General features: G+C 45.8%; 1 protein-coding gene across 6 annotated transcripts in view; it reads left to right on the forward strand.

The window, feature by feature from the left end:
- The window catches only part of PLA2G4C (phospholipase A2 group IVC), a 193,384-nt gene extending 168,916 nt beyond the window's left edge, over positions 1 to 24,468 (forward strand). For all 6 annotated transcript variants that reach the window (XM_044275078.1, XM_044275064.1, XM_044275089.1 and 3 more), the window contains 6 exons: positions 8,363 to 8,416; positions 10,394 to 10,516; positions 14,908 to 15,003; positions 15,677 to 15,828; positions 19,562 to 19,736; positions 23,116 to 24,468. In XM_044275078.1, the coding sequence (XP_044131013.1) occupies positions 8,363 to 8,416; positions 10,394 to 10,516; positions 14,908 to 15,003; positions 15,677 to 15,828; positions 19,562 to 19,736; positions 23,116 to 23,279 (764 nt within the window). In that variant the 3' untranslated portion in view covers positions 23,280 to 24,468. The remainder of the gene's footprint in view (positions 1 to 8,362; positions 8,417 to 10,393; positions 10,517 to 14,907; positions 15,004 to 15,676; positions 15,829 to 19,561; positions 19,737 to 23,115) is intronic.
- The last annotated feature ends 1,425 nt before the right edge of the window (positions 24,469 to 25,893 follow it).

Here is a 25,893-nt window from a genome sequence, read left to right on the forward strand (position 1 = left end):
CGTTGCAGCTCTGGGACTAGCCGGTTTGACGCACATCCCTTGCTTGGCGCATGTGCTGAATTTGGTGGTGCAGAAGTTCATTCACAACTACCCCGACATGTCAGAGCTGCTGCATAAAGTGCGGGCCGTCTGTTCGCGCTTCCGGCGTTCACATCCTGCCGCTGCTCGCCTGTCTGCGCTACAGCGTAACTTCGGCCTTCCCGCTCACCGCCTCATATGCGACGTGCCCACCAGGTGGAACTCCACCTTGCACATGCTGGACAGACTGTGCGAGCAGCAGCAGGCCATAGTGGAGTTTCAGCTGCAGCACGCACGGGTCAGTCGCACTACGGAACAGCACCACTTCACCACCAATGACTGGGCCTCCATGCGAGACCTGTGTGCCCTGTTGCGCTGTTTCGAGTACTCCACCAACATGGCCAGTGGCGATGACGCCGTTATCAGCGTTACAATACCACTTCTATGTCTCCTTGAGAAAACACTTAGGGCGATGATGGAAGAGGAGGTGGCCCAGGAGGAGGAGGAGGAGGAGGAAGAGGGGTCATTTTTAGCACTTTCAGGCCAATCTCTTCGAAGTGACTCAGAGGGAGGTTTTTTGCAACAGCAGAGGCCAGGTACAAATGTGGCCAGCCAGGGCCCACTACTGGAGGACGAGGAGGACTAGGATGAGGAGGAGGAGGTGGAGGAGGATGAGGATGAAGCATGGTCACAGCGGGGTGGCACCCAACGCAGCTTGGGCCCATCACTGGTGCATGGCTGGGGGGAAAGGCAGGACGATGACGATACGCCTCCCACAGAGGACAGCTTGTCCTTACCCCTGGGCAGCCTGGCACACATGAGCGACTACATGCTGCAGTGCCTGCGCAACGACAGCAGAGTTGCCCACATTTTAACGTGTGCGGACTACTGGATTGCCACCCTGCTGGATCCACACTACAAAGACAATGTGCCCACCTTACTTCCTGCACTGGAGCGTGATAGGAAGATGCGCGAGTACAAGCGCACGTTGGTAGACGCGCTACTGAGAGCATTCCCAAATGTCACAGGGGAACAAGTGGAAGCCCAAGGCCAAGGCAGAGGAGGAGCAAGAGGTCGCCAAGGCAGCTGTGTCACGGCCAGCTCCTCTGAGGGCAGGGTTAGCATGGCAGAGATGTGGAAAAGTTTTGTCAACACGCCACAGCTAACTGCACCACCACCTGATACGCAACGTGTTAGCAGGAGGCAACATTTCACTAACATGGTGGAACAGTACGTGTGCACACCCCTCCACGTACTGACTGATGGTTCGGCCCCATTCAACTTCTGGGTCTCTAAATTGTCCACGTGGCCAGAGCTAGCCTTTTATGCCTTGGAGGTGCTGGCCTGCCCGGCGGCCAGCGTTTTGTCTGAACGTGTATTCAGCACGGCAGGGGGCGTCATTAGAGACAAACGCAGCCGCCTGTCTACAGCCAATGTGGACAAGCTGACGTTCATAAAAATGAACCAGGCATGGATCCCACAGGACCTGTCCATCCCTTGTGCAGATTAGACATTAACTACCTCCCCTTAACCATATATTATTGTACTCCAGGGCACTTCCTCATTCAATCCTATTTTTATTTTCATTTTACCATTATATTGCGAGGCTACCCAAAGTTGAATGAACCTCTCCTCTGCCTGGGTGCCGGGGCCTAAATATATGCCAATGGACTGTTCCAATGTTGGGTGACGTGAAGCCTGATTCTCTGCTATGACATGCAGACTGATTCTCTGCTGACATGAAGCCAGATCCTCTGTTACGGGACCTCTCTCCTCTGCCTGGGTGCTGGGCCTAAATATATGACAATGGACTGTTGCACTGGTGGCTGACGTGAAGCCTGATTCTCTGCTATGACATGCAGACTGATTCTCTGCTGACATGAAGACAGATTCTCTGTTACGGGACCTCTCTCCTCTGCCTGGGTGCCTGGGCCTAAATATATGCCAATGGACTGTTCCAATGTTGGGTGACGTGAAGCCTGATTCTCTGCTATGACATGCAGACTGATTCTCTGCTGACATGAAGCCAGATCCTCTGTTACGGGACCTCTCTCCTCTGCCTGGGTGCTGGGCCTAAATATATGCCAATGGACTGTTGCAGTGGTGGGTGACGTGAAGGCAGATTCTCTGCTATGGGACCTCTCTCCAATTGATATTGGTTAATTTTAATTTATTTTATTTTTATTTTTATTAATTTCCCTATCCACATTTGTTTGCAGGGGATTTACCTACACGTTGCTGCCTTTTGCAGCCCTCTAGCCCTTTCCTGGGCTGTTTTACAGCCTTTTTAGTGCCGGAAAGTTCGGGTCCCCATTGACTTCAATGGGGTTCGGGACGAAGTTCGGATCGGGTTCGGATCCCGAACCCGAACATTTCCGGGAAGTTCGGCCGAACTTCTCGAACCCGAACATCCAGGTGTCCGCTCAACTCTAATGAGAAGTAAGCCTGTTTTGCATCAGTGAGTGAGGATTTGAATATGAGGAGGGATTGCTTGTATGCGGTGAAATGATCTTTAGAATGGGATTTCTTCCATCGCCGCTCAGCAGCCCTGGAAGCTTGTCTGAGTTTTTTGCTCAGGTTGGTGTGCCAGGGTTGTCTGTTGATTTTTCGAATTTTGTTGTGTGTGAGGGGGGCAACAGTGTCCAGAGCTGTACTTAATGTGGTGTTATATAGGGTGGTAGCAGCTTCTGGGTCTTGGAGGCAACAGATGTTAGAGAGTGGGAGAAGAGAGTCAGAAAGCAAGCAAAAGTCGAGATGTTTGAGGTTCCTGCGGGGGGGTGCTAGTGTGTGGACTGGGGGAGCTGCAGAAGAGACCAATAAAGAGAAGGTGAGTAGGTTGTGGTCGGATAGGGAGAGAGGCAAATTGGAAAGGTTAGATAGGGAGCAGAGGCGGGTAAAGATCAGATCCGGAGTGTGACCATCTATGTGGGTGGGAGCTGAAGACCACTGTGATAGGCCGAAGGAGGAAGAGAGTGACAGGAGTTTAGAGGCGGCCGAGTGGCATGTGTCAATAGGGATGTTGAAGTCACCCATGATGATAGTGGGGATGTCGGCAGAAAGAAAGTGTAGTAGCCAGGTGTTAAAGTGGTCAAGAAAGATGGTGGCTGGCAGTGGCGTACACACTCAAGCCACACCCACGCACAGCCCTACCTATATATCGTGCCCATACCTCTTACATCCAGTGACGTCTCCTTTGATGTACAGTAGATGTTCCCTTTCTTTATCTTCTCCATTCAGACCGGACCACCATGATGATTTCTTTCAGTCATCTCTCATCTCTGCAGAGTTTGACAGACAGACATCTTAGTTTCCTACCCCCATCAGACCCCCAGTCAGGCCCCATCAGACCTCAGATCAGCCCAAAGACCCCCAGTCAGCCCCCATCAGACCTCAGATCAGCCCAAAGACCCCCAGTCAGCCCCCATCAGACCTCAGATCAGCCCAGACCCCCAGTCAGCCCCCATCAGACCTCAGATCAGCCCAAAGACCCCTCCATCAGACCCCCACCAGATCAATCAGCTGAAAGACCCCCCAGTTATCCCCCATCAGACCCCCCACTCAGCCACCAGATCCCGTCTGAGTCAATCATCAGCCCAAAGACCACCCCAGTCATCCCCCATGCCCATCAGACCTCAGATCCCAAAGCCCCCCCACTCAGCCACCAGATCAATCATCAACCCAAAGACCCCCGGCCATCCCCCATGCCCATCAGACCTCACATCAGCCCAAAGCCCCCCCCCCCCATCAGCCACCAGATCAATCAGCCGAATTGCCTTGCTTTGATGGGATTGCCAGATTGGGGCCTGGGCTGATTTGATCATCTGAGGGGTCTTTGAAAGCAAAGACCCCTCAGACGATCAGATCAGTCCAGGCCCCAATCTGGCAATCCCATCAATAAATTCAGGCTGCCCCAGGGCCCCACTGCTGCAGGTCGTTGTTCTCAGCAGCAGGCCAGCTGCTTTAGAGTCTGACTACTTGAGTAGGGGGCCCTGGCCTGCTGCTGAGAACAATGACCTGCAGCAGTGGGGCCCTGGGGCAGCCTGAATTTATTGATGGGATTGCCAGATTGGGGCCTGGGCTGATCTGATCATCTGAGGGGGTCTTTGAAAGCAAAGAACATCTTTTCTTTCAAAGACCCCCTCAGATGATCAGATCAGCCGAGGCCCCAATCTGGCAATCCCATCAAAGCAAGGCAGATGGCCCCTGGCAGATGACTGGGGGGGGTAGGGTTTACAGTCACTGGCACTCGTCTCTGGCAGGAAAAGCCCGCAGCAACAGGGCACACTGAGGCCCCCAGCCCCCCAGGCATCCCCCCTGGCAGATAACCGGGGGGGAGGGTTTACAGACTACAGTCACTGGCACTCGTTTCTGGCAGGAAAAGCCTGCAACAGGGCACACTGAGGCCCCCAGGCATTCCCCCTGGCAGATGACGGGGGGGGGGGTTTACAGTCAATGGCACTCGTCTCTGGCAGGAATAGCCCGCAGCAACAGGGCACACTGAGGCCCCCAGGCACCCCCCCCCCTGGTCATCTGCCAGGGGGGATGCTTGAGGAGCTGGGGGCCTCAGTGTGCCCTGTTGCTGCGGCCCTGCAGGCTTTTCCTGCCAGAGATTGCCGCCGCTAAACCCCCCCGCGTCATCTACCACTCCAGGGGGGTGCCTGGGGGGCCTAGTGTGCCCTGCCGCTACCCCCCCCCCCCGGTCATCTGCCAGGGGGGGGTGCCTGGGGGCCTAGTGTGCCCTGCTGCCTGCTGCCGCTACCCCCATCCCCCCCCCTGGTCATCTGCCAGGGCCCGGGGGTGCCTGGGGGGCGTAGTGTGCCATGCTGCTGCTGCCGCTCCCCCCCCCCACGGTCATCTGCCAGGGGGGGTGCCTGGGGGCCTAGTGTGCCCTCCTGCTGCTGCTGCCGCTACACCCCCCCCCCCCCCCCCGGTCATCTGCCAGGGCCCAGGAGGGGTGCCTGGGGGGGCTGGGGGCCTAGTGTGCCCTGCTGGCTGCTGCTGCCGCTTCACCCATCCCCCCCCCCCCAGGGTCCGGTACGCTGCCACCCCCCCCCCCCCCCCCCTCGGCTTTTACTTACCGACCATCGCGTTAACGGCTGGCAGGGCAGAGGAACTTCAGCTCTTCTTCTGTTCTTCCGGTCGGCACCTCTTCTCAAATCTGATGACAACGTCCTCTCTTAGTCACGTCTGGATCCCGTCTGAGATCAGGCGCGTGTTCCCGCGAGACCTGCACAGGAGTTCGCACAGGTCTCGCGGGAGTTCACGGGCCCGGCGCCGGCGCTGACGTGAGTGACCGCAGGAGGGAGGAAGGAGGAAGGAGGAGGGAGGGAGGGAGGAAGGAGGGAGGGAGGAAGGAAGAAAGAAAGGAAGAGGAGCGAGGGCGGGCCCGGGGGGCAACTTATGTGACGGATGGATCATGGACGCCAGACTGAGACGCAGCTGCAGCAGGGGCCCCAGGGGTCCGCAGGGTGCCGGGCCCGGTTGCAACTGCGACCCCTATATGTACGCCACTGGTGGCTGGGCCTGGAGGGTGGTAAATGACTGCTACTTGAAGGTTGGAGGGAGAGTAGATGCGAACAGAGTGTACTTCAAATGAGGTGAGCGTAATGGAGGGTGGCAGTAGAGTTGGGCTGTAGAAGCAGGTGTCTGATAGGAGAAGACCAACTCCTCCACCATGTTTGCAGCCAGGGCGGGGGGTGTGAGTGAATTGAAATCCACTATAAGAGAGTGCAGCAGGGGAGTAGGTGTCTGAGGGTGTCAGCCATGTTTCTGTGAGACCCAGAAAGGAAAGGTTTTGAGAGATGAACAGTTCATGAATGTACGACAGTTTGTTACAGACGGAGCGCGCGTTCCATAATGCTCCTGCAAGAGGAACCAAAGGAGCAGGGGTCAGAGGAATGGTAATTAGGTTTAAGGGGTTGCAGAAATTTGTAGAAGGAGATTTGTAGTGGGACATGGAGGTGATAGTGGGGATTTGCTGAGGGGGTCCTGGATTTGGAGGGATATCACCAGCAGTAAGGAGAAGCAGAGAAAGTGTTAATAGATGAGAATAAGAGAGGGCATGAGGTGTCTGTGTGTGTTTGGGAAGGAAGCGATCAGATGAGAAGGTAAGATGGAGGAAGAGATGAATAGTTCCTTGCTGGGTGAATGGATGTGGGGGTATTTCAGGAGGTTGTGGAAAAGTGCAGTGTCCCAGGGGGTCAGTAGTGTGTGCTGGGCTTTGTAGTGCAGATTGACCACTAACCTGGGATCCACTGTCGTCTTCAATTGGGGCAAACACTGGAACAGGCAGGTAGTTAAAGAGTTCGTGACGCCAGTGTCAATTAAACGGTGACACGCCGTGTAAAGTATGGTGGACAAATGAAGCAAGCACAGGATAGCCAACAAAAACTGGAACTTTACTGAATATCAGCGATAATAATACATGGACACTGGTAGTGCACAGTTCCATACAAGACGGTTGGTTTTGGAAGAATACAGATGGTTCTTGACAGTACAGAAAGGCCGGTCTTAGCGATGAATTTTACAGAGTGTTAATTACAGGAGATGCAGTACAGGCGGCTTGCACACTATTCCTGTCTGGTCCCGCTATATGTGAATTTCTCCAAGGTCTAATGCCCTTTATCTGGCGTACCCTTGAAGCTGTCCTTATCTCGTACCTCCTCTGTTATCTTGAGTACCTCTCGCTTTATCTGATCGGCCTCTGTGGTAATCTGTGTCTTGGCTTGTGGCTCACTTATGCTGCTTCAGCTGAACGGATGGTGACTCAGGAGGGGAACCTTTTCCTTGGATCCGGAACCCGGTTACAGGGCCTTTACTACCCTCTCCTAGCCGGCAGGCTTCAGGCCTGCTATGCTCTCACAGGCCCATAGCCTTGCTTTCTCTCAGACACAGGATCATTTCTGACCTCTGCTTCCCACTGTCTGTCTCCTCAGCCTAACTACTATTACTTCCTGACTGGGCCTTATATAACCTAGGGTTCTCTAGCTCCCTCTAGTGACTCAGAGCTGGAACTACACCCTAGCCGGCCTGCAATGCACGTTTCACAGTAACAGGAAATACATAGCATGACATTATAGATATTCTATACCAACTTCCCCTTAAATACAGGGGGAACGACAATACCCAAGTGACCCTTCAGTAGTGACGGGCATCTCGCTCCTGTACACTACAAAAGTAGGAGGAGTAAGAGGAAAAATTTAAGCATTGTTAGCATTGACTATGTCTGTAATTACCTGTGGTCCCCTTCTGGTCACATTCTGGTATAATTCAGTCTGTGCACTTAAGAGTTGCACTTAAGATGTTGCATGTGGAAAGACCAAGGTCTGAAAAGACCTAGGACCTTAGATTTATACCACTCAGTGTTCAATCAGGTGTGACCAAGAGGGGGGGGGCTACATTTGGTCTAGTCAAGGAGGACCAGATACAGGGGTGAAATAGTCAATGTAAACAAATACTCAATAAATCCAGCAGGGAAAGAGACATTAATAGTTCAGACAAGACATACCAGGATTTAGGAGAGATGAGAGGGATGGACAAGATCAGACTGTGGAAAAGCTGGGTGTAGCAGTAAGCTTCAGACAAGACATACCAGGATTTAGAAGGAGAGATGAGAGGGTTACAGATATCAATCTGTTTTTTGTCCGGGATCAGAGCTGAACCCAGACATATCCCCATCTTAACCCCTCTGGCCCCCATGATATGAGCATCGCAGCATTGTATGCTCTGATGCTCTCCCTTACCCTGTACTGTATAGTGCAGGGCAAGGGTTGTTAGTTAATTTTTTCCACACTGTTACCGCTTAGCAGTGAGCCCCGTGACATCACCACCACTGACGGGCAGGCTTTAGCACTTCCCTTGCCACTTTACAGGCTAGGGTAGCGCTAAAGTCAGCCCATTAGTGCTGGGGATGTCACAGGACTCGCTGCTAAGCGGAAGCCACCGCCTATGGTACCCATGGAGAGCCCGTAACGTCACCAGATCTAAAAAAAAAATGCCTTTGCCCTGAGCTATTCAGCACAGGGCAAAGGAGAGCATCGGAGCATGAAATGTCAAGAGGGCCAGAGGGGAGAAGATGGGGGATATGTCTGGGTTCAGCTCTGAACCCGTACAACCCCTTTAACTCATTCTGCTCTATAATATTCAACTTGAAGATTACACTGCATTTTACTGGTAACAGGTTCCCTTCTTAAATAGTGTCTAGCCTGGGCAGCGAGATCTATTATTTTTAGATCCCAAATGCTCCACCTTTTACTTTTTTATATTTGTAATGTTTATGTGCCTGTAACATTGTATATATGTTATGATTAATATTTACATATACTATTATCTTGACTTTCTTCAGGGTCCTGCAGTGAGGCTTCTCAGCTATCAAATATTGAAGGATCACAGGACTCAGGTAGGTAAGGCAAATAGCCTTGTAACTATCAACATTTCTGAAATATTTGTAGATCTTACAACAGTCACAAGGTCGCTATTTCATATGGAATAACTAATTAATTGCGAGCGTGATTTCATGGGACGTCTACAACTTTTAGTCGCAGTGTAGGCATAGCCTAAACCCTAGTGTTTATTGTCATGTTATCACTAAGCACGGGTAATGCCCAGGGGCGGACTGACAACTCATGGGGCCCCCGGGCAAGAGGAGATTAGGGGGCCCCTGTGTCCCCGTCCACCCTCAAGCCACACCTACATATTGCACCGCCCACATCACCTATATCGATATGTAAATCCCAGAGAACCCTTTTACCTTATGTTATCTGTAGTGTGACATGCCCTTTAAAGGGGTATTATGGCTTGAGAATATAAGGCTTATCAGCTGTTTAATGAAAAGTTATACAATTCTCAAGCATGCCTTCTTTATCACTTACTAATTGTCAATATCTGTTTTCTAATACTCCATTTGAGTCCTCACTGTTTAAATTCAGGTCTGTCTTTTTTATTAGCCACTCAAATCAGACTTCTGGGCATGTAGTTGAGGGTGTTTAAAAAAAAAATAAAAATAAATACCAGAAATTTTGCAGCAGTTTTCCATGCCATACATTCCTTGATTCAATTTTTTTAGAAATGTCTCTGTTATATCTCAGGCAGATATGTAAATGATTACAGGTGTGGTCTGATTAGACACTAGGTCTTGTCACAAGGGTGTAAAAATGCTTCCCCTACTATCCTGTAAAAAAGGTTCCCAGAGACTAATTTTGGGTAGTGTACCTCTTGGTGAAAGATCATTGACTGCTAAACATGCCTCTGTGATGCACTTGAAAATATTTTTCCCAGGTGACAGGCTTTGACGTGACATTTTGGCCAGTTGATAAACTTTGAGGGCACATACTTGGACTGAGAGAAGCAGGATGGTTGTTTCGACAAATTGTCTGCCATCTAGAGCATTTTAACCTAGCTGTTAGGAGATGTTTGGAGCATCGGTTAGAAGGGCACAAACACATAGCAAACAGGCTCCACATGGGACAGCTCAGACAGGCCACCAGTATAGAGAATTGTTTGTTCCACCGACAAGCAACAGCAGCTTGCACAGTTTTGTTGTAGCACCTTCATGACACAACCCTGTCTCTTCCAGGACCATTTACAAGCGATTAGCAGAAAGAAATGTGCTTGTCACAGCACCCATTAACTGTCCTGCCATTGACAGCCATCCACCCATACCTTTGTTCGCAGACTTTAATGACAAATCCAGGCTGTGTCTGGTATTCAAAGAAAGCCAGGTTTGAGTATGAAGGCTTCATTATGAGGGCTTCAATCCTGCCCTTGCTGTGGAGCGACACACTGCCTCAACTGCTGGTGTGATGATATGGGTTGCCATTACATATAATAGTTGGTCACCCCTAGTAGTGATACAAGGGATACTAACAGCTAAGCAATATGTAAAGGACATCCTGTGGCCACATATGTTGCCTTTCGTGGCAGGGCTGCCAACTGGCATTTTTCAGCAGAATAATGGTTGCCCACACACTGTAAGGGTTTCCCAGGGATGACTCTGTCAGATTGCACTTCCTTGGCCTGCACAGTCAACAGATTTATTGCAAATCGAGAATTTATGGGACCAGCTGGAATGCCACCTTCGGCAATCTACGAGGGTGCAGGATCTACAGACCCAGCTGCAGGATACTAGAAAGAATCTGTATGCCTCTATGCCCAACCATATATCCTCTTGTATCCAGACTAGAGGCAGCCAAGCAGGGCACTAGAGTCTCCTTTCAATTGTACAGTTTTCCCTAATAATCTTATCCTTTTGCTTTAAGAACTTCCTGCTGGATTCCCTTCTGACTTTGGCTTAAAAACACATCAAACACTCCAGTAGCAGTAAAAAAATAATACTGTGTGTGAAACCATTAACATGTTACTTTGTTCTTTATTATAGAGGAACCCTGCTTGTGCAATGGATGCCAAAAGGTGGTGTCCTTACTCTCAAACCATGATCTTCTTGAGATGACCCATGCAAAGATGGAGATGGTGTTTGAGGATTCTGATAAAAATGTAGAAGGTAACAGATTTGTTTTTATATTTACATAGCTATTTGGTAAGGAGGCAAAAACAAACCCCCACTTTGTCTTCATATCAGTTGGAAAAAGTCTTCAGACTTTACACAATTAAAGGGAACCTGTCATGTTGAACATGGTGCCTGAACTGAAGGCAGCGGGTTATAGAGCGGGAGGAGCTGAGCAGATTGATATACAGTTTTATGGGAAAAGATTCAGTAAAACTTTTAATTTATTTATTCAAATTCCTGCTCATTCTGGGCTTTGACATCAAGGAGGAGGCGGTCCTATCAGTGATTTGACAAGCCTTCCCTCTATGACTGTATACACACATAGCTATCAATCACTGATAGGACCGCCTCCTTGACTTCAAAGCCCATAATAAGCAGGAATGTAAAAGTATAAATTACAAGTTTTACTGTGTCTTTCCCCATAAAGCTATACACGAGTCTGCTCAGCTCCTCCAGCTCTGTAACATGCTGCCTGTAGATGTCACTGTTCCCTTTAATCAGATTTTATCTTAATCTGTGCTATACTGCTATTCATTTTTAAGGTGTTTTATATATTTTTTTATTGTGCAAATTGTACAATTTATTAATTTAGTAGTAAATGAATATACTTTCTGCCTTCTTTTTTTAAAATAAAAACTGCTAGGAAATTGGAGAGTACATGTGTGATGAATGAGCATTGCTATATTTTCTATAATGTGTTACTACATGTTCACACGGGGGGGGGGGGGGGGTGATGTGCCATTATCCAGGTCTGATCTCATTTTTCTGCCCTAAACATAGACCACTTTGAAAAGTGGCACTGTCACAAAAAAGTTTTAATTGACATAATGTGTGACATTTTTACACTAAAAAACTGACGTATCTGGTTGATAAAGGTTCCCCAAAGTGTATATATGTAGATTTTAGTGTATGTATCTGTATATCTATTAAATGTATCTAGTGTATGGGTGTATGTTAACTCTTAAAGGGGTCTCCAGGCCTTTAACATTGATGACTAATCCTAAGGATATAGACATTGCAGCAGCGAGCAGGAAGAGAGAAGGGAGACGGCATGTGCACACTGCGCTTGCCTTCCCTTCATACAGCTGATTGGCGGGGGTCCCTGGTGTCAGACCCCCGCCAATCTGATATTGGATAGGTCATCAGTATTAAAAGCCCGGTGAACACCTTTACGTGTGAGCCAGTGGCGTAGCTATAGGGGTCGCAGCGGTCGCAATTGCGACCGGGCCCCTAAGTCAGGGTGGCCCATGGGGCCCCCCAGGAGAGACTGGAGTGAAGCCCTGGCAGTGGCCCCTGATTTACACAGTACAGTATTTGCCGGCGGCTAACTTCATAGGGGGGGCGGAGGCAGAGCCGTGCGTGCAGCTGTGCAGGCTCAGCCAGGAGAGGGAGTGGTCCCGTCTGGCAGTACTGTCCGGAAGTGGAGCGGCGGAGGAGAAGCTGCGTGCCGCCCGAGTGAGTGAGGTGAGGGCGGCCGTGGCGACGTGACTAGCAGAGACTCTGAGACAGTCTCTGCTCTGGCAGTTGGATGCTTTCTAGTAGCTAGAGTACACTAGCATCACATAGGATAGCAGTAGTGGGTCCTCTTACTAGCACCGTTCTAGCCACATGTGCAGCTGCAAATGAGCTCTGCAAGTAAGAGGACCCACTACTGCTATCCTACAAGTACTGGTAGATGTCACAGCAGAGTCCTATGAATCATGTGAGGTCTATGGCCCATAGACCATCACATTCATAGCACAAGCGGCAGCTATATCATCATCATTATCACTGCTTCATCATATGCCAGCAGGGTTATTAACATCGCCGCCAAGCCCGCCATTATTGCTCACACAGGGCTGGTCAGCACTGGAAATATGGGATTGCAAGTGCAACACCTATGGGAGCAGTGACTGTCACCATATTGCCGTGAGTGACTGATTCCAGCACAAGCGGCAGCTATAATCATCAGTCACTCACAGCAATATGGTGACAGTCACTGCACCCATAGGGGTTCCCATATTTCCAGTGCTGACCAGCCCTGTGTGAGCAATAATGGTGGGCTTGGCGGCGATGTTAATAGCCCTGCTGGCATATGATGAAGCAAACCGAAAGGATAAGTGAAGGAAAATTAAGAACTATGTACCTCCCATGCTGCAGAATGACACATATAGGCCGAATGCACACGGCCGCGAACGGTCCGTGGTATCCCGGCCTGGATTCCTGCTGACAGCAGGAGCGCACGGCGTCATTGGTTGCTATGACGCCGTGCGCTTCATGCCGCCACTGTACTACAGTAATACACTTGTATGATCTATACGAGTGTATTACTGAAGTACAGTGGCAGCATGAAGCGCACGGCGTCAGTGCTCTCCTGCTGTCAGCAGGAATCCAGGCCGGGATACCACGGATCGTTCACGGCCATGTGCATTCGGCAATAGACTGATTACAGCCCAAGCGGCAGCTATATCATCAGCAATATGGGCATGGGCACAGGTGGGCGTGCAGGGGTCTGGTGGTGTTAGGAAATGGTGTTGAGGGTAGGGGGGGGCCCAAATTGAATTTTTGCACCAGGGCCAATGAGCCTATAGCTACGCCCCTGGTGTGAGCATAGTGCATGAATGCATTAATATATAGTATATGTACACAAGCATGTGTATCTCTGTATTTGTTCTTTGGGAGGCAGCCACCTAGCACCACCCATTAGGTGTAGGTGGCCGCTCTCTCTTTGCAATCAAATGCTCAAGTTAGACCTCATGGAGAAGTCTTGTGAGAGCAAGTCTTTCCGGCGATGATGCAGACATTGGCAGCATCAGTATCATTGAGACATTCTCACAAAACCCCTCAGGAGACCCCAAAGTAGTTTAAAGGGATTGGCAACCCCTCCTTCCTCTTGGAGACTGAGACCACAGCAGACATATTTCAATTATATTATATTCTCAATTGAGTTTTGTTTTTGTGGGCAGTAGTTATGCTTATCTGGTTAAAAAACATCTTCCTTTGGCAGTACCTCCAACGAGGTGTCGGTATCTCATGGTGGGATTTTACCTAAGCGTCAGAATGTAATTGCTGTGAATCCACACAAGCTCTTTGTTTCTTTCTAATAATTACAAAGTGCATCTGTGGAAAACAAAGCTCTTGATTCACAGCAATTACATTCTGAAGTGAGCTGACATTTTTGAAAATTACTAAGTAAAGAGAGACTTTTATTCTTTTACTTCTGGCCTGCCTGTTTAAATCACCTTTCTGCTGCATCGAACCCCAAGGAGCAAAGGCCTGAGAGGAATACACCATTACACAAAATCTCATATTCCTTTCTGTTCCAAAATCTCATCTTTCCATAAAAAGTCTGGGACTAGACAAAGTATCTGGACTTGCTCGAGGAAAGATATCCAAAACAGACAGAGAAGAAAAGGGAAGGATAATTCATGTATTGCAGTCCAAAACTGTAAGGATCAGTCAGAACAGGATTAAATGTAAAGGCATTAAACAAATTCTTAAAAAAAAAAAAAAAAAAAAAGCTACTCATGTGCAGGTAGCCCCCGAGGTGCCAGGGCAGAGGATGGGAGTGGTAGTGGCCTTGATGAGATTTTGTGTAACGGCGTATCCCCTCAGACTGTTGCTTCTTGGGATTCGATGCAGCAGAAAGGTGATTTAAACACGCAGGGCAGAAGTAAAAGCATAAAAGTCTCTCTTTACTTTGTAATTATCAAAAATAATCTAAATCTTGCATTTACATGCAGCAATCTCCTCCACAGTATGGGGAGGAATGATCACTAATGCCATTGCTCCTCCTCATATAGAAACATTGTTTACCGGCACAATCTGCTACTGGTAAACAATGATTTAGGTGACCTTACCAACACTTAATACCCGATGAATGAGCTTTTCGCCTAATTACCGATAATCTGCCCAAACATCAGGCAGTGTAAAGGGCCTTGATAAGAAGTGGAGGATTACTATCGACTGGAGACATGGGTCTATTCTGATGATATGACTAGTCTGAGTTGTCATCTGAAGAAACAAAACACAATTATGACACTGCTATTCTGAGTCCAAGTTTACAAGAATAATCTTGTGGATTCTAAAGGACACATTCCCAAGGAAAGAAATCCTCCTTATTTCCTGAAGGCACTCGCGGCCGGCTTATATATTAGCACATTGTAACATCTGTATAGTGGCCACAATACCATAGACCTCCTACTGTTCTGCTGAGCCAGACTAAGATGTAGAACATGACTTCCAAGTATTGTCGCCATGGTATAGATTCTAAAATATGGCAGTAAATACAGGCCTTGAGGAAAGGCACAATGACAGATGAAAATGATTGTGATGCTCCTTGTACAGAACAAATACTCACCTTCTTTTCCCGACCCATCTCTGTTTTCATTTGTATCTTTTTCTAGGTTTTTGTGAAAAAGTGAATCTGGTACAAAATGTACTGCAATGTTTTGTCCATTGGAAGTGGGGAACCACTAATAACTTTCTGTATAAATGGAGCAGTGAGTTTTTATTTAACTTTTTAATTCTTTACTCTCATTAATCGTATTCGTGAGAAAGTTGCTATCACATTTGTATATTTGACTATAATTACATTATTTGTGATAATTGTAGTTCATTGTAAGTAAATTGCATTGTCTACAATGGCTGTATGTTTAGCCTGGAAGGTGTGATAATATTTGTGTCACCTTTTATTCATTTTGTTGGGAGGTGAAGCAATGAAAAATGTTCCTATTGGCCATATTTTTGCACAGTGTTGGAAAAATATTTTTAGCATTCTAAGAATTATCGCTGATCTCATACATTAGCCCCCATTATCCTCCACACATTCCCCTTGGTTTGCTGCATATGGATCCATAGAAATTATATGGGATCTGCAGTTCTTCCCCATCATTTTTCTACAGAGGTTTAGTTACCCTTTTTTCACCAGTGTGAAACCTTACCACCCCACTAGCCAAGCACTAAAGCCTCCATAATCTAACCAGGTTGATACTGCCGCTAGCATAGTACCTACTTCTTCACACTATAATTTAGCATGTATGGGCAGGCTTATTATGTGGTAGCTTGGTACTGTTATGTTTGAACTTGTCTTCTTATAGTATTTCCATGTTTCCATTTTGTACTGAAGACTGAAAGTTAATGGCACTATATCAATAACGTTAATGATTGTTTCAGGTAATATCCCTGATGACCTCCACTGCAAAGAGTACTTATCTCTAATTGATGCCGGACTGGAAATAAATTCTGCATACCCATTAATGTTACCACCTAATCGCAAAATAGATCTTATTTTGTCTTTTGACTTCAGTGAAGGAGATCCTTTCTTGGTAATTGTTTTTCAGTTATGATCCATATGTTAAAGGGGTTTAACTGGAGTAAATCTTAATGAACTGTCCTCTGCCTAGGTCATCCATATCTGGTCGGCGGGGGTCCAGCTTCAGTGAGCTCTAAGGCCTCTTCCTAGGCCAGTGATGTTAAGTTCATCGGTCACATGGCCTATGTCCAACTCAGTCTCATTCAAATGAATGGGCCTGGGCTGCAATACCAAGCACAGCCACTATACAATGTACGGCGCTGTGTTCATGATGTGAGGAAGCCACAATGCCATGGCCTCTCCAAACAGCTCATCAGTGGCAGTGCTGGGTGTCGGACCCCCAATGATCAGATAATGTTAACCTATCCTGGGGATAGGTCAGCAGTATTCTATTCCCCGAAAACTCATTTAAAAAGCATACAAGCATGTAAAGTATACAGCAGGTAAAACAGTAGTGGAATATTTGGCACAAGACTGATTCTCACCAATGTGCTCTCCAAGTATTAAAATCTACTGTGCATTTGGAGAGCATACAGTCACCACAGCAGGTTTTCTTCAATATTTAAGATGTTCTATCCTACATTATTAAATGTAAAGTTTCATTATTATGCAGATTTCCACTAACAAACCTGTTTAAGGTGTACACACTTAATACAGATATGTAAATGCAGGGCACCCAAAATCCATGAATGGGTGCAGCTTTGACTATCTTTTTACAGTTTTTATAAAGAATTAATGTACATTACTGTATAATACATTACTAATAATGTACAGAAAATACACAAATTATACACATAGAATATGTATAATAAGTACGGATTGCAGAAACATTCATGCATGTGCCATCATTCTAAAATCTTGCCTATTTTGTTTTTACACACGAGACAGTTCCAATAAAACTTAACTGTTGCTAGATACGAAAGTTACATTTCTGTCATTCTAATAATAATCGTCACACCCAACACCAATAGTTGTTTTGAAGGCAGAAGATTCTACTTAGACCTAGGGATGACAAGCAATTAAAGTAGCTGTCTGGCATCCACTTAGATAAAATGTATACAGTTCAGGGTCTCATTCAGACCCTTCTTGTATAAAGATTCCATGTATTAGATCTACCTGACTTCTTTTTGCAAAATGGTTTCATCCCAGTCCCCCCAAGAGGTGATAGTTGTATGACTTTTATACAGTCCTGATCAAAAGTTTAATACCACTTGGAAAATGGTAAAAAATCATATTTTACATTGTTGGATCTTAACAAGGTTCCAAGTAGAGCTTCAACATGCAACAAGAAGAAATGAGAGTGAGACAAAACATTTTTTGAGCATTCAATTTAATGAAAACAACGAATAAACTGAAACAGGCTGTTTTTCAGCTGATCAAAAGTTTAGGACCACATGCCTTTAAAAGGCCAAATCTGTGCAAAGATGTGGATTCATTGTCATTTTCTGTCAGGTAGTCACACGTTGTGATGGCAAAGGCAAAAAAACTCTCCCTTTTTGAACATGGTCGGGTTGTTGAACTGCATAAGCAGGGTCTCTCACAGCACGCCATCGCTGCTGAGGTGGGACGCAGTAAGACAAGTGGAAGACCCAAAAAAATTTCATCAGCGCTGACACTGGACAATCCTCGACCCAAATTAAGGCCCTTACTGGTGCTGACTGCAGCCCCATAACCACCAGACGGCATCTGAGACAGAAGGGCTTCAAAAACAAAAAACGTCTTCAAAGACCTCGTCTCCTTGAACGCCACAGAACTGCTCGTTTGGACTTTGCAAGAGAGCACCAAACATGGGACATTCAAAAGGTGGAAGAAAGTTTTTTTCTTTGATGAGAAAAAAATGAACCTTGATGCTCCTGATGGTTTCTAACGTTACTGGCATGACAAGCAGATCCCACCTGAGATGTTTTCTACGCGCCACAGTGGAGGGGGCGCCATAATGGTCTGGGATGCTTTTTCCTTCAGTGGAACAATGGAGCTTCAGGAAGTGCAGGGGCGTCAAACGGCCGCTGGCTATGTCCAGATGTTGCAGAGAGCATTCCTCATGACTGAGGGCCCTCGTCTGTGTGGTAACGACTGGGTTTTTCAACAGGACAACGCTACAGTACACAATGCCCGCAGGACAAGGGACTTCTTCCAGGAGAATAACATCACTCTTTTGGCCCATCCTGCGTGTTCCCCTGATCTAAATCCAATTGAGAACCTTTGGGGATGGATGGGAAGGGAATTTTCAAAAAATGGACAACAGTTCCAGACAGTAGATGGCCTTTGTTCAGCCGTCTTCACCACTTGGAGAAATGTTCCCACTCACCTCATGGAAACATTTGCATTAAGCATGCCGAAACGAATTTTTTAAGTGATAAACAATAACGGCGGAGCTACTCATTACTGAGTTCATGTTTGGAAGTTGGATTTCTGTTTTGGGGGGGTTTATTTTTTTTTTTTGGAGGTGTGGTCCTAAACTTTTGATCAGCTGAAAAACAGCCTGTTTCAGTTTATTCGTTGTTTTAATTAAATTGAATGCTCAAAAAATGTTTTGTCTCACTCACATTTCTTCTTGTTGCATGTTGAAGCTCTACCTAGAACCTGGTTAAGATCCAGCCATGTTAAATATGATGTTTTGCCATTTTTCAAGTGGTCTTAAACTTTTGATCAGGACTGTATCTCTGAATTGGATCACCTTCCACAGATCCTGATGAATTTTTCTAATATGCTTTGAGACTGGGGTATCTCCTTCTGAATGATGTCACCCTTGGGGTCCCTGACCCTGGGTCACAGCTCTTTATGTGTTTTCTCCACATAATTTAGAGGCAGGCGGTCTCGTATATAACACCCATCAACTTACAATTAGTCAAATCAAAAAATATTACCCATAGCCAAGCTTGTAAAACTCTTGAATGTTACAATTGATTCATATGCCTTACATCCACTGCAGTAAAAATATTCCTTAGAGTGTATCACAAACCAAGTGTCCCTTGGTCTTGATGGGACAAAATAGCTTTTTACTTGGCTGTCCCTAATACTCCTCCCATTTCTATATATGATCACTTGGTACTAAGGTACAAGATCTTTATCCAACAAAAGGAGGTTCCAATACTTGTTAAGAAACTATTATGTGGACGTTTGTGGGCAGTGTGGATTAGTTTCCCCACTGATGAAGCTGGAGTGCCCACCAGTGAAAATGCATCCTTAATGGTACACTAGGGGCAATGTTGTAGGGACAACGGCTTTTCAAAGGATAGAACATAGTGCAGGGACCTAGTTTCTACTGTATACACACACATTTGCATTAACAGTGTAGCTGACTCAAAATATCAAGGCTTGCCAAAAAAGACACTATTAGTGTCTATCAATTTTTGCTAACAAAAGGGTATGGTATCTAGCACATAAAACATACTTTATGTGCTTGATGCAATATACCGGTAGTTTATTGATTTGCCCTTACCAGTAAGCCAGCCCTGTTTAATCCATTACCGAGAAGACATTGGGAGATAGGGTAAGCAGCTTCACAATTACCTTATTTATGTGTTATATTTGTTGACTACTATAGTTGTTACAATGGCATGTTTCTTTGGATTCATAGGATGATATTTACCTTTGTGGAATTTGCAGATTTGGTTTTAACTTTGGTATCTAGTTTAATGAGACTATTTTTCAGTGATTATGTTTGTAGTATTGGTCCTATGTGGTTTGACTTCCTAAACCTGTCTATCATCTTGTTTGGCTTACTATTTTGTTCTTACTTTCAGACACTGAAAAGCACAGATGAATATTGCAAGATAAATGGAATTCCCTTTGTCAAATTTAACATAGAAGATTCCGAATGTGAAGAGCCATCTCAAAGTTGCTATGTGTTTGAAGAAGATGGCAAAGAGGCTCCTGATGTGATGCATTTTCCTCTTTTTAACGAGCAGAGTTGTGAAGGTTGGTGTACATTTGTGTCTGTCATGGACTCATTCTGGTATCCACCTAGGTCCTATTGTCTTGTTTACATTGTCTTGTTTACATACTTTAGTTGGTACTGCAGGTACATTGTCTTAGTTGATATTCATGAGAGTGGGGTTTGGCAGTTACAGGGCCATTATGGGTTTTTCTTTTGAATGCATTGTGGCTAGAACTCATGGGAGGCACTGTAGCTGGGACTTATGAGAGTGTTTTAATGACTTTTTTTGACAATTTTTTAGGAACTGTGGTTGTGACTTCATTGGGAGAACTGTAGTTGTCAATGTCGTGATATGATGGGGGGGGGGAAGAGTCATGCTGACATTTTTGCCTTGGGGGCCAAACGTGCTCGTCCCATCATTGATGATGTTCTACTATCATGCTAAAGCATTAGAACTCGTTTCTTCCTCCCTGTTTTGGCAATTTAGCTATGTCTTGGAGAAGTGGAAACTGCAGACATTGTCACCAACCTCATCATGTTGATCACATTTACACACAAAGATTTTCTGACATGCAACTAAAACATGTCAGAAGATGGGGTTGAGGGTCTGTGCCCTACAGCGATTCTTCAAGCAGAAAGCTCCTCTGACATCTGGGTTTATACTCGGAATCTACTACTTGCTGCAATGGGCCTGGATTGTGCATATACTTCAGTTGCAGTAAATAAAGATCTAGAAAATAAAGCATAGCTCACAAAAGCACCTGATACTTTCATATCTAGGAACGGAGCAGATGCCAATTTTCTGTGAAATCTTAATACCCACTACTCCCAAAAAGTTAGTGATATTCGGCTTTCCGGTGAAATTTATAGAAAACATGAAAAGTTCACGCAACAGTGATATTATATCTTGAAAGTACAGCATTTAAGTAGAAGCATGAAATGGTGATTTCTTCATCTCAAATAATTTATTTAAACAAATGTCAACAACAGTGGTGGGTATACCTCCACAAAAAATGTCAGTCTCAAAAACTTGTCATGTGGACTTTAGCTTCAATTACAGCTTGACAACGATGTCTCATGCTGTACACAAGTTGACTTATTGTCTGCTGAGGCAAGGCATCCCACTCTTCTTGACTCTTCTTGATCCTCAGATCATTAAGGTTCTGGGGTACAAAGTTACAAGCCTCTACACGGCGACTCCCATAGGCTTTCAATAGGATTCCACTCCAGCAGCCGCTCCCTAATGATGTGACTTCGCTGAGCTGGCGCATTGTCATCCATGAAGATGAAATTAGGCCTGAATTTCTCATGCAGAGGCACAATGACTGGATTAATGATCAAGTAGTGTGGGCTTTTCAGTGTACCATTCACAAAGTGCATGGCTGTTATGTATTGACTAGACACACCTGCCCACACTGTAACACCACCACCACCAAAGGCTTGTCTGTGGCTAATGCATAGAGCTCTCCTTGATATTGGCGGCCATCATTTCTGCTCAGTACGAATCGACTTTCTCAATGAACAGCACTGAAGCCCACTGGTCCCTCTTCCAGCGTAGATGCCTCTTGACCCATGCAAGACGATGACGCCTGTGGTTAGATACCCTTGCAGGTTGTCTAGCACTCAGACCACGCTGATGTAAATGGTTTTGAATGGTCTGACGTGACACTTGGGTGCCTCTCACCTCCTTTAAATGTGCCTGGAGTTTTGTGGCATTCATCATCTGGCTCCACAGAGCTGCCATCAGTGTGAGATATGGCCAAAGGACGACCACGTCTACAGGACTGCCATCAGAAATTTTGGGGCCCCTAACACAGCTCAAGTCCTGGGCCCCCCCCCCCCCCGGCGAAAGCTAATTTGGCCGCCTCCTTGACTCAGCTCATTGACCACACCCTTTAATCCGCCCCTTTTTGTCGGCCACCTATTTAATGATTGTTTCATGCAACATTTTACTTGACCAGCTAATTTTAGATATTCTAGATATTCTTGGTGGTCATGTGTGCCATTTTGGCCTCAAAACATTACATGGCCCCCTAACACTACATTACATTATTGACAACTGTAAGTTTTTACCTTGACTGGTGGTGGCCTAGTTGTGTTTATCAGCAGATCTGCTCCAGTCACTGTTATGGGGGGATCTATGGATGGCACTGTTATGGGGGATCTGTGGATGACACACTGTTATGGGGGATCTGTGGATGGCACTGTTATGGGGGGGATCTGTGGATGACACTGTTATGGAGGGGGATCTGTGGATGACACTGTTATGGAGGGGGATCTGTGGATGAGACATACCGTATATAGCATCTTATGCTATGTGTCATCCACAGATCCCCCTCCATAACAGTGTCATCCACAGATCCCCCCCATAAGTGTCATCCACAGATTCCCCCCCATAACAGTGTCATCCACAGATCCCCCCCCATAAGTGTCATCAACAGACCGCCCATAATAGTGCCATCCACAGTATAGATCCCCCATAACAATGTCATCCATGGATCCCCCTCCTATAACAGTGCCGCCATCCATAGATCCCCCTCCCCGCCGCTCACAGTAGTATACATTTGTAAACTGTAATCTGTATCCTGCAGACAGTAACTTTAAATCAGCGCTTATCTCTTTACTACCTTACATTCAGCTCCCTCCAGTAACAGGCAGTGCGGGCAGCAACGCTCACTCCCTAATATCACGCGCCTGCGCCACCTAGTGGGAGGAGCAGGCGCGTGACGTCAGTGAGTGAGCGCCGCCGGCACTGCCTGTTACCGGAGCTGAGTCAGTGTAAAATAGTAAAGATATGAGCGCTGATTTAAAGTTAACACACTGACACAAAAAAAAAAGGCTCGAGACCCCCCTGATGGCGGCCCTGCACGTCTATACCTTTCTGTGACTCTTCCAGTCTCTCTGTATCTCTTTTGCAACCTGTTGATGACACTACTGCTTGAAGGCTTGCAATGGCGAGGTACTGTTGATCAATTGGTAGGTGCTGTCTTGGTCTCATGATGTAAAAATGTGAACAGCATGATGAGGTGGACTGTTTAAATACCCATAAATGAACCAGGAAATGTATTGGGCGATTCATGGATCAAACGCCTTTCGTAATTTTGCTGTTAAGCATCTTGTTAGACCACATAAAGTTGTACTGAAATATTGAACAGTTGGACATGTGCATTCAAAAGTTTAGAGAAAGTCACATTAAGTTCACCTTTAAAGGTTAGAGTGCATTTTAGGTTCATCCTGAAATTTCACCCACAAGCCAAATATCCCTAATTTTTTGTGAGTAGTGAATGTTGAAAATTGAACTTTCATTTTACGTTTTGGCAAAGAGATAACAGATGTTAACTAAAATAACAGCAGCTATGACAACAAAAGTTGTTTTGGAAAAAGTTCTGCTCACTTTTATTTTGTTCCTTGTATTTACAGGTAAAATCCTTGAACTTAGGAAGAAATATGTTACTGCCAATATGTTTTATGATGAATCAGAGCTTACAGAAGTTTTGAAGATAGCCAAACAAAATGTGGAGCTAAATAAAGATCGGATACTAGAGAAAATTTTGCAAGTCCAGCAGTGTAAATCATCTGTTTGAACTCCATCTGTTTCCTTAAAAGGGTTGGCCAACAAAACAACATTATCCATAGAATAGGTGATATGTGAATAATCGCTGGGTCTGACCGTTGGGACCCCCACTGATCACAGAGGTCCCCAAGTCCTCTGTGTGAATGGAGTAGCAGCTTGCGTGTGTGAACACCACTCTATTCACTTTGATGGGACTGCCAGAGATAACAGAGCAATGTAGTCAGCAGTCCCATAGACACTGAATGGAACAGTAACCATGCAGGTGCACTACTGTTCCATACACACAGTGGATTTAGGGATCCCCACTCTCATGATCATTGCGGTCCCAGTACTCCGACCCCTAGCAATCATATATGTATCACCTATCCTGTAAGTAGCCAAAAAGTCAACATCTATACTTAAAAACAATAAAATCCGGCAGTTTTCGCACTGGCCACTAAGCCTAATAATTGCCGCCACTTCGATGGCTGCTCTCACAATCCTGTTCAGGAAACGAACTAAAAAAAATCTGCAATCAGAAAATAAAAACAGATTAGATAAAAAGGACACGTGTCACTATCTGGTTTTAACTGGCAGATAAAAATGTTGGTGACACATTTCCTTTAACTATGAGTCCACATCTATAAACCTACAAGGAGTTGGGACATGTAGCTATAATATGCTGCCTTTACATATGGCAGAGAGCAAGGGGATGTTTGAAATAAATGTAAAACTCGCCGTTTAAATGTCTCACTGGTCCCAGGCCGCCACCTCTCTGATCTCCACTGGACTTACAGTAGCCACATGTTATTAATCGTTCACATGACAGCTGCAGCCAATCACCAATCTAACTAATCATGTGTGCACAAATGGAATGTGACCGCTGAGGCCAGTGATTTGACTGCAACACTCACATGTATGATGAATGACCACTACAGGCCCTGTGAGGATCAGAGCAGTGGGGACCAGAACGGTGGCGCGGGACACTTGGAAGAAAAGGGATTTTAAAATTTATTTTACACAGCTCACTGCTGTCTGTCTCATTTTAAGAAATCTTAGAAAATCTCTTTAGTAACCTTGTTGTCCCTCATACCTTAACATTGTATTCTAGTATGTGTAATAAAAAAATTTAAAAAAAAAAAATATATATGTATGTATATATACACTCACCTAAAGAATTATTAGGAACACCTGTTCTATTTCTCATTAATGCGATTATCTAGTCAACCAATCACATGGCAGTTGCTTCAATGCATGTAGGGTTGTGGTCCTGGTCAAGACAATCTCCTGAACTCCAAACTGAATGTCAGAATGGTGAGCGTGGCATGGTTGTTGGTGCCAGACGGGCCGGTCTGAGTATTTCACAATCTGCTCAGTTACTGGGATTTTCACGCACAACCATTTCTAGGGTTTTCAAAGAATGGTGTGAAAAGGGAAAAACATCCAGTATGCGGCAGTCCTGTGGGCGAAAATGCCTTGTTGATGCTAGAGGTCAGAGGAGAATGGGCCGACTGATTGAAGCTGATAGAAGAGCAACGTTGACTGAAATAACCACTCGTTACAACTGAGGTATGCAGCAAAGCATTTGTGAAGCCACAACACGCACAACCTTGAGGCGGATGGGCTACAACAGCAGAAGACCCCACCGGGTACCACTCATCTCCACTACAAATAGGAAAAAGAGGCTACAATTTGCACAAGCTCACCAAAATTGGACTGTTGAAGACTGGAAAAATGTTGCCTGGTCTGATGAGTCTCGATTTCTGTTGAGACATTCAAATGGTAGAGTCCGAATTTGGCGTAAACAGAATGAGAACATGTATCCATCATGCCTTGTTACCACTGTGCAGGCTGGTGGTGGTGTAATGGTGTGGGGGATGTTTTCTGGGCACACTTTAGGCCCCTTAGGGCCAATTGGCCATCATTTAAATGCCACGGGCTACCTGAGCATTGTTTCTGACCATGTCCATCCCTTCATGACCACCATGTACCTATCCTCTGATGGCTACTTCCAGCAGGATAATGCACCATGTCACAAAGCTCGAATCATTTCAAATTGGTTTCTTGAACATGACAATAAGTTCACTGTACTAAAATGGCCCCCACAGTCACCAGATCTCAACCCAATAGAGCATCTTTGGGATGTGGTGGAACGGGAGCTTCGTGCCCTGGATGTGCATCCCTCAAATCTCCATCAACTGCAAGATGCTATCCTATCAATATGGGCCAACATTTCTAAAGAATGCTACCAGCACCTTGTTGAATCAATGCCACGTAGAATTAAGGCAGTTCTGAAGGCAAAAGGGTTCCAACACCGTATTAGTATGGTGTTCCTAATAATTCTTTAGGTGAGTGTATATATATATATATATATATATATATATAAATATAATATAATTAATGGCAGCACCAACCTTGGAATATATTGGAGATTGGGTACAAGCTCCAGTGGGAATAGCGTCCCAGGATAATATCAATGAAAAACAGAGCAGCACTCCAGTAAGGTGAAAAAAAGAAAGCTGTTTATTCACCCAGTGGTGACGCGACGTTTCGGCTCCAACATGAAGCCTTTCTCAAGCGTGAGAAAGGCTTCATGTTGGAGCCGAAACGTCGCGTCACCACTGGCTGAATAAACAGCTGTATTT

The sequence above is a fragment of the Bufo gargarizans genome, chromosome 1 (genome assembly GCF_014858855.1).
Source record: "Bufo gargarizans isolate SCDJY-AF-19 chromosome 1, ASM1485885v1, whole genome shotgun sequence".
In the NCBI taxonomy this organism is placed as follows: Eukaryota; Metazoa; Chordata; class Amphibia; order Anura; family Bufonidae; genus Bufo; species Bufo gargarizans.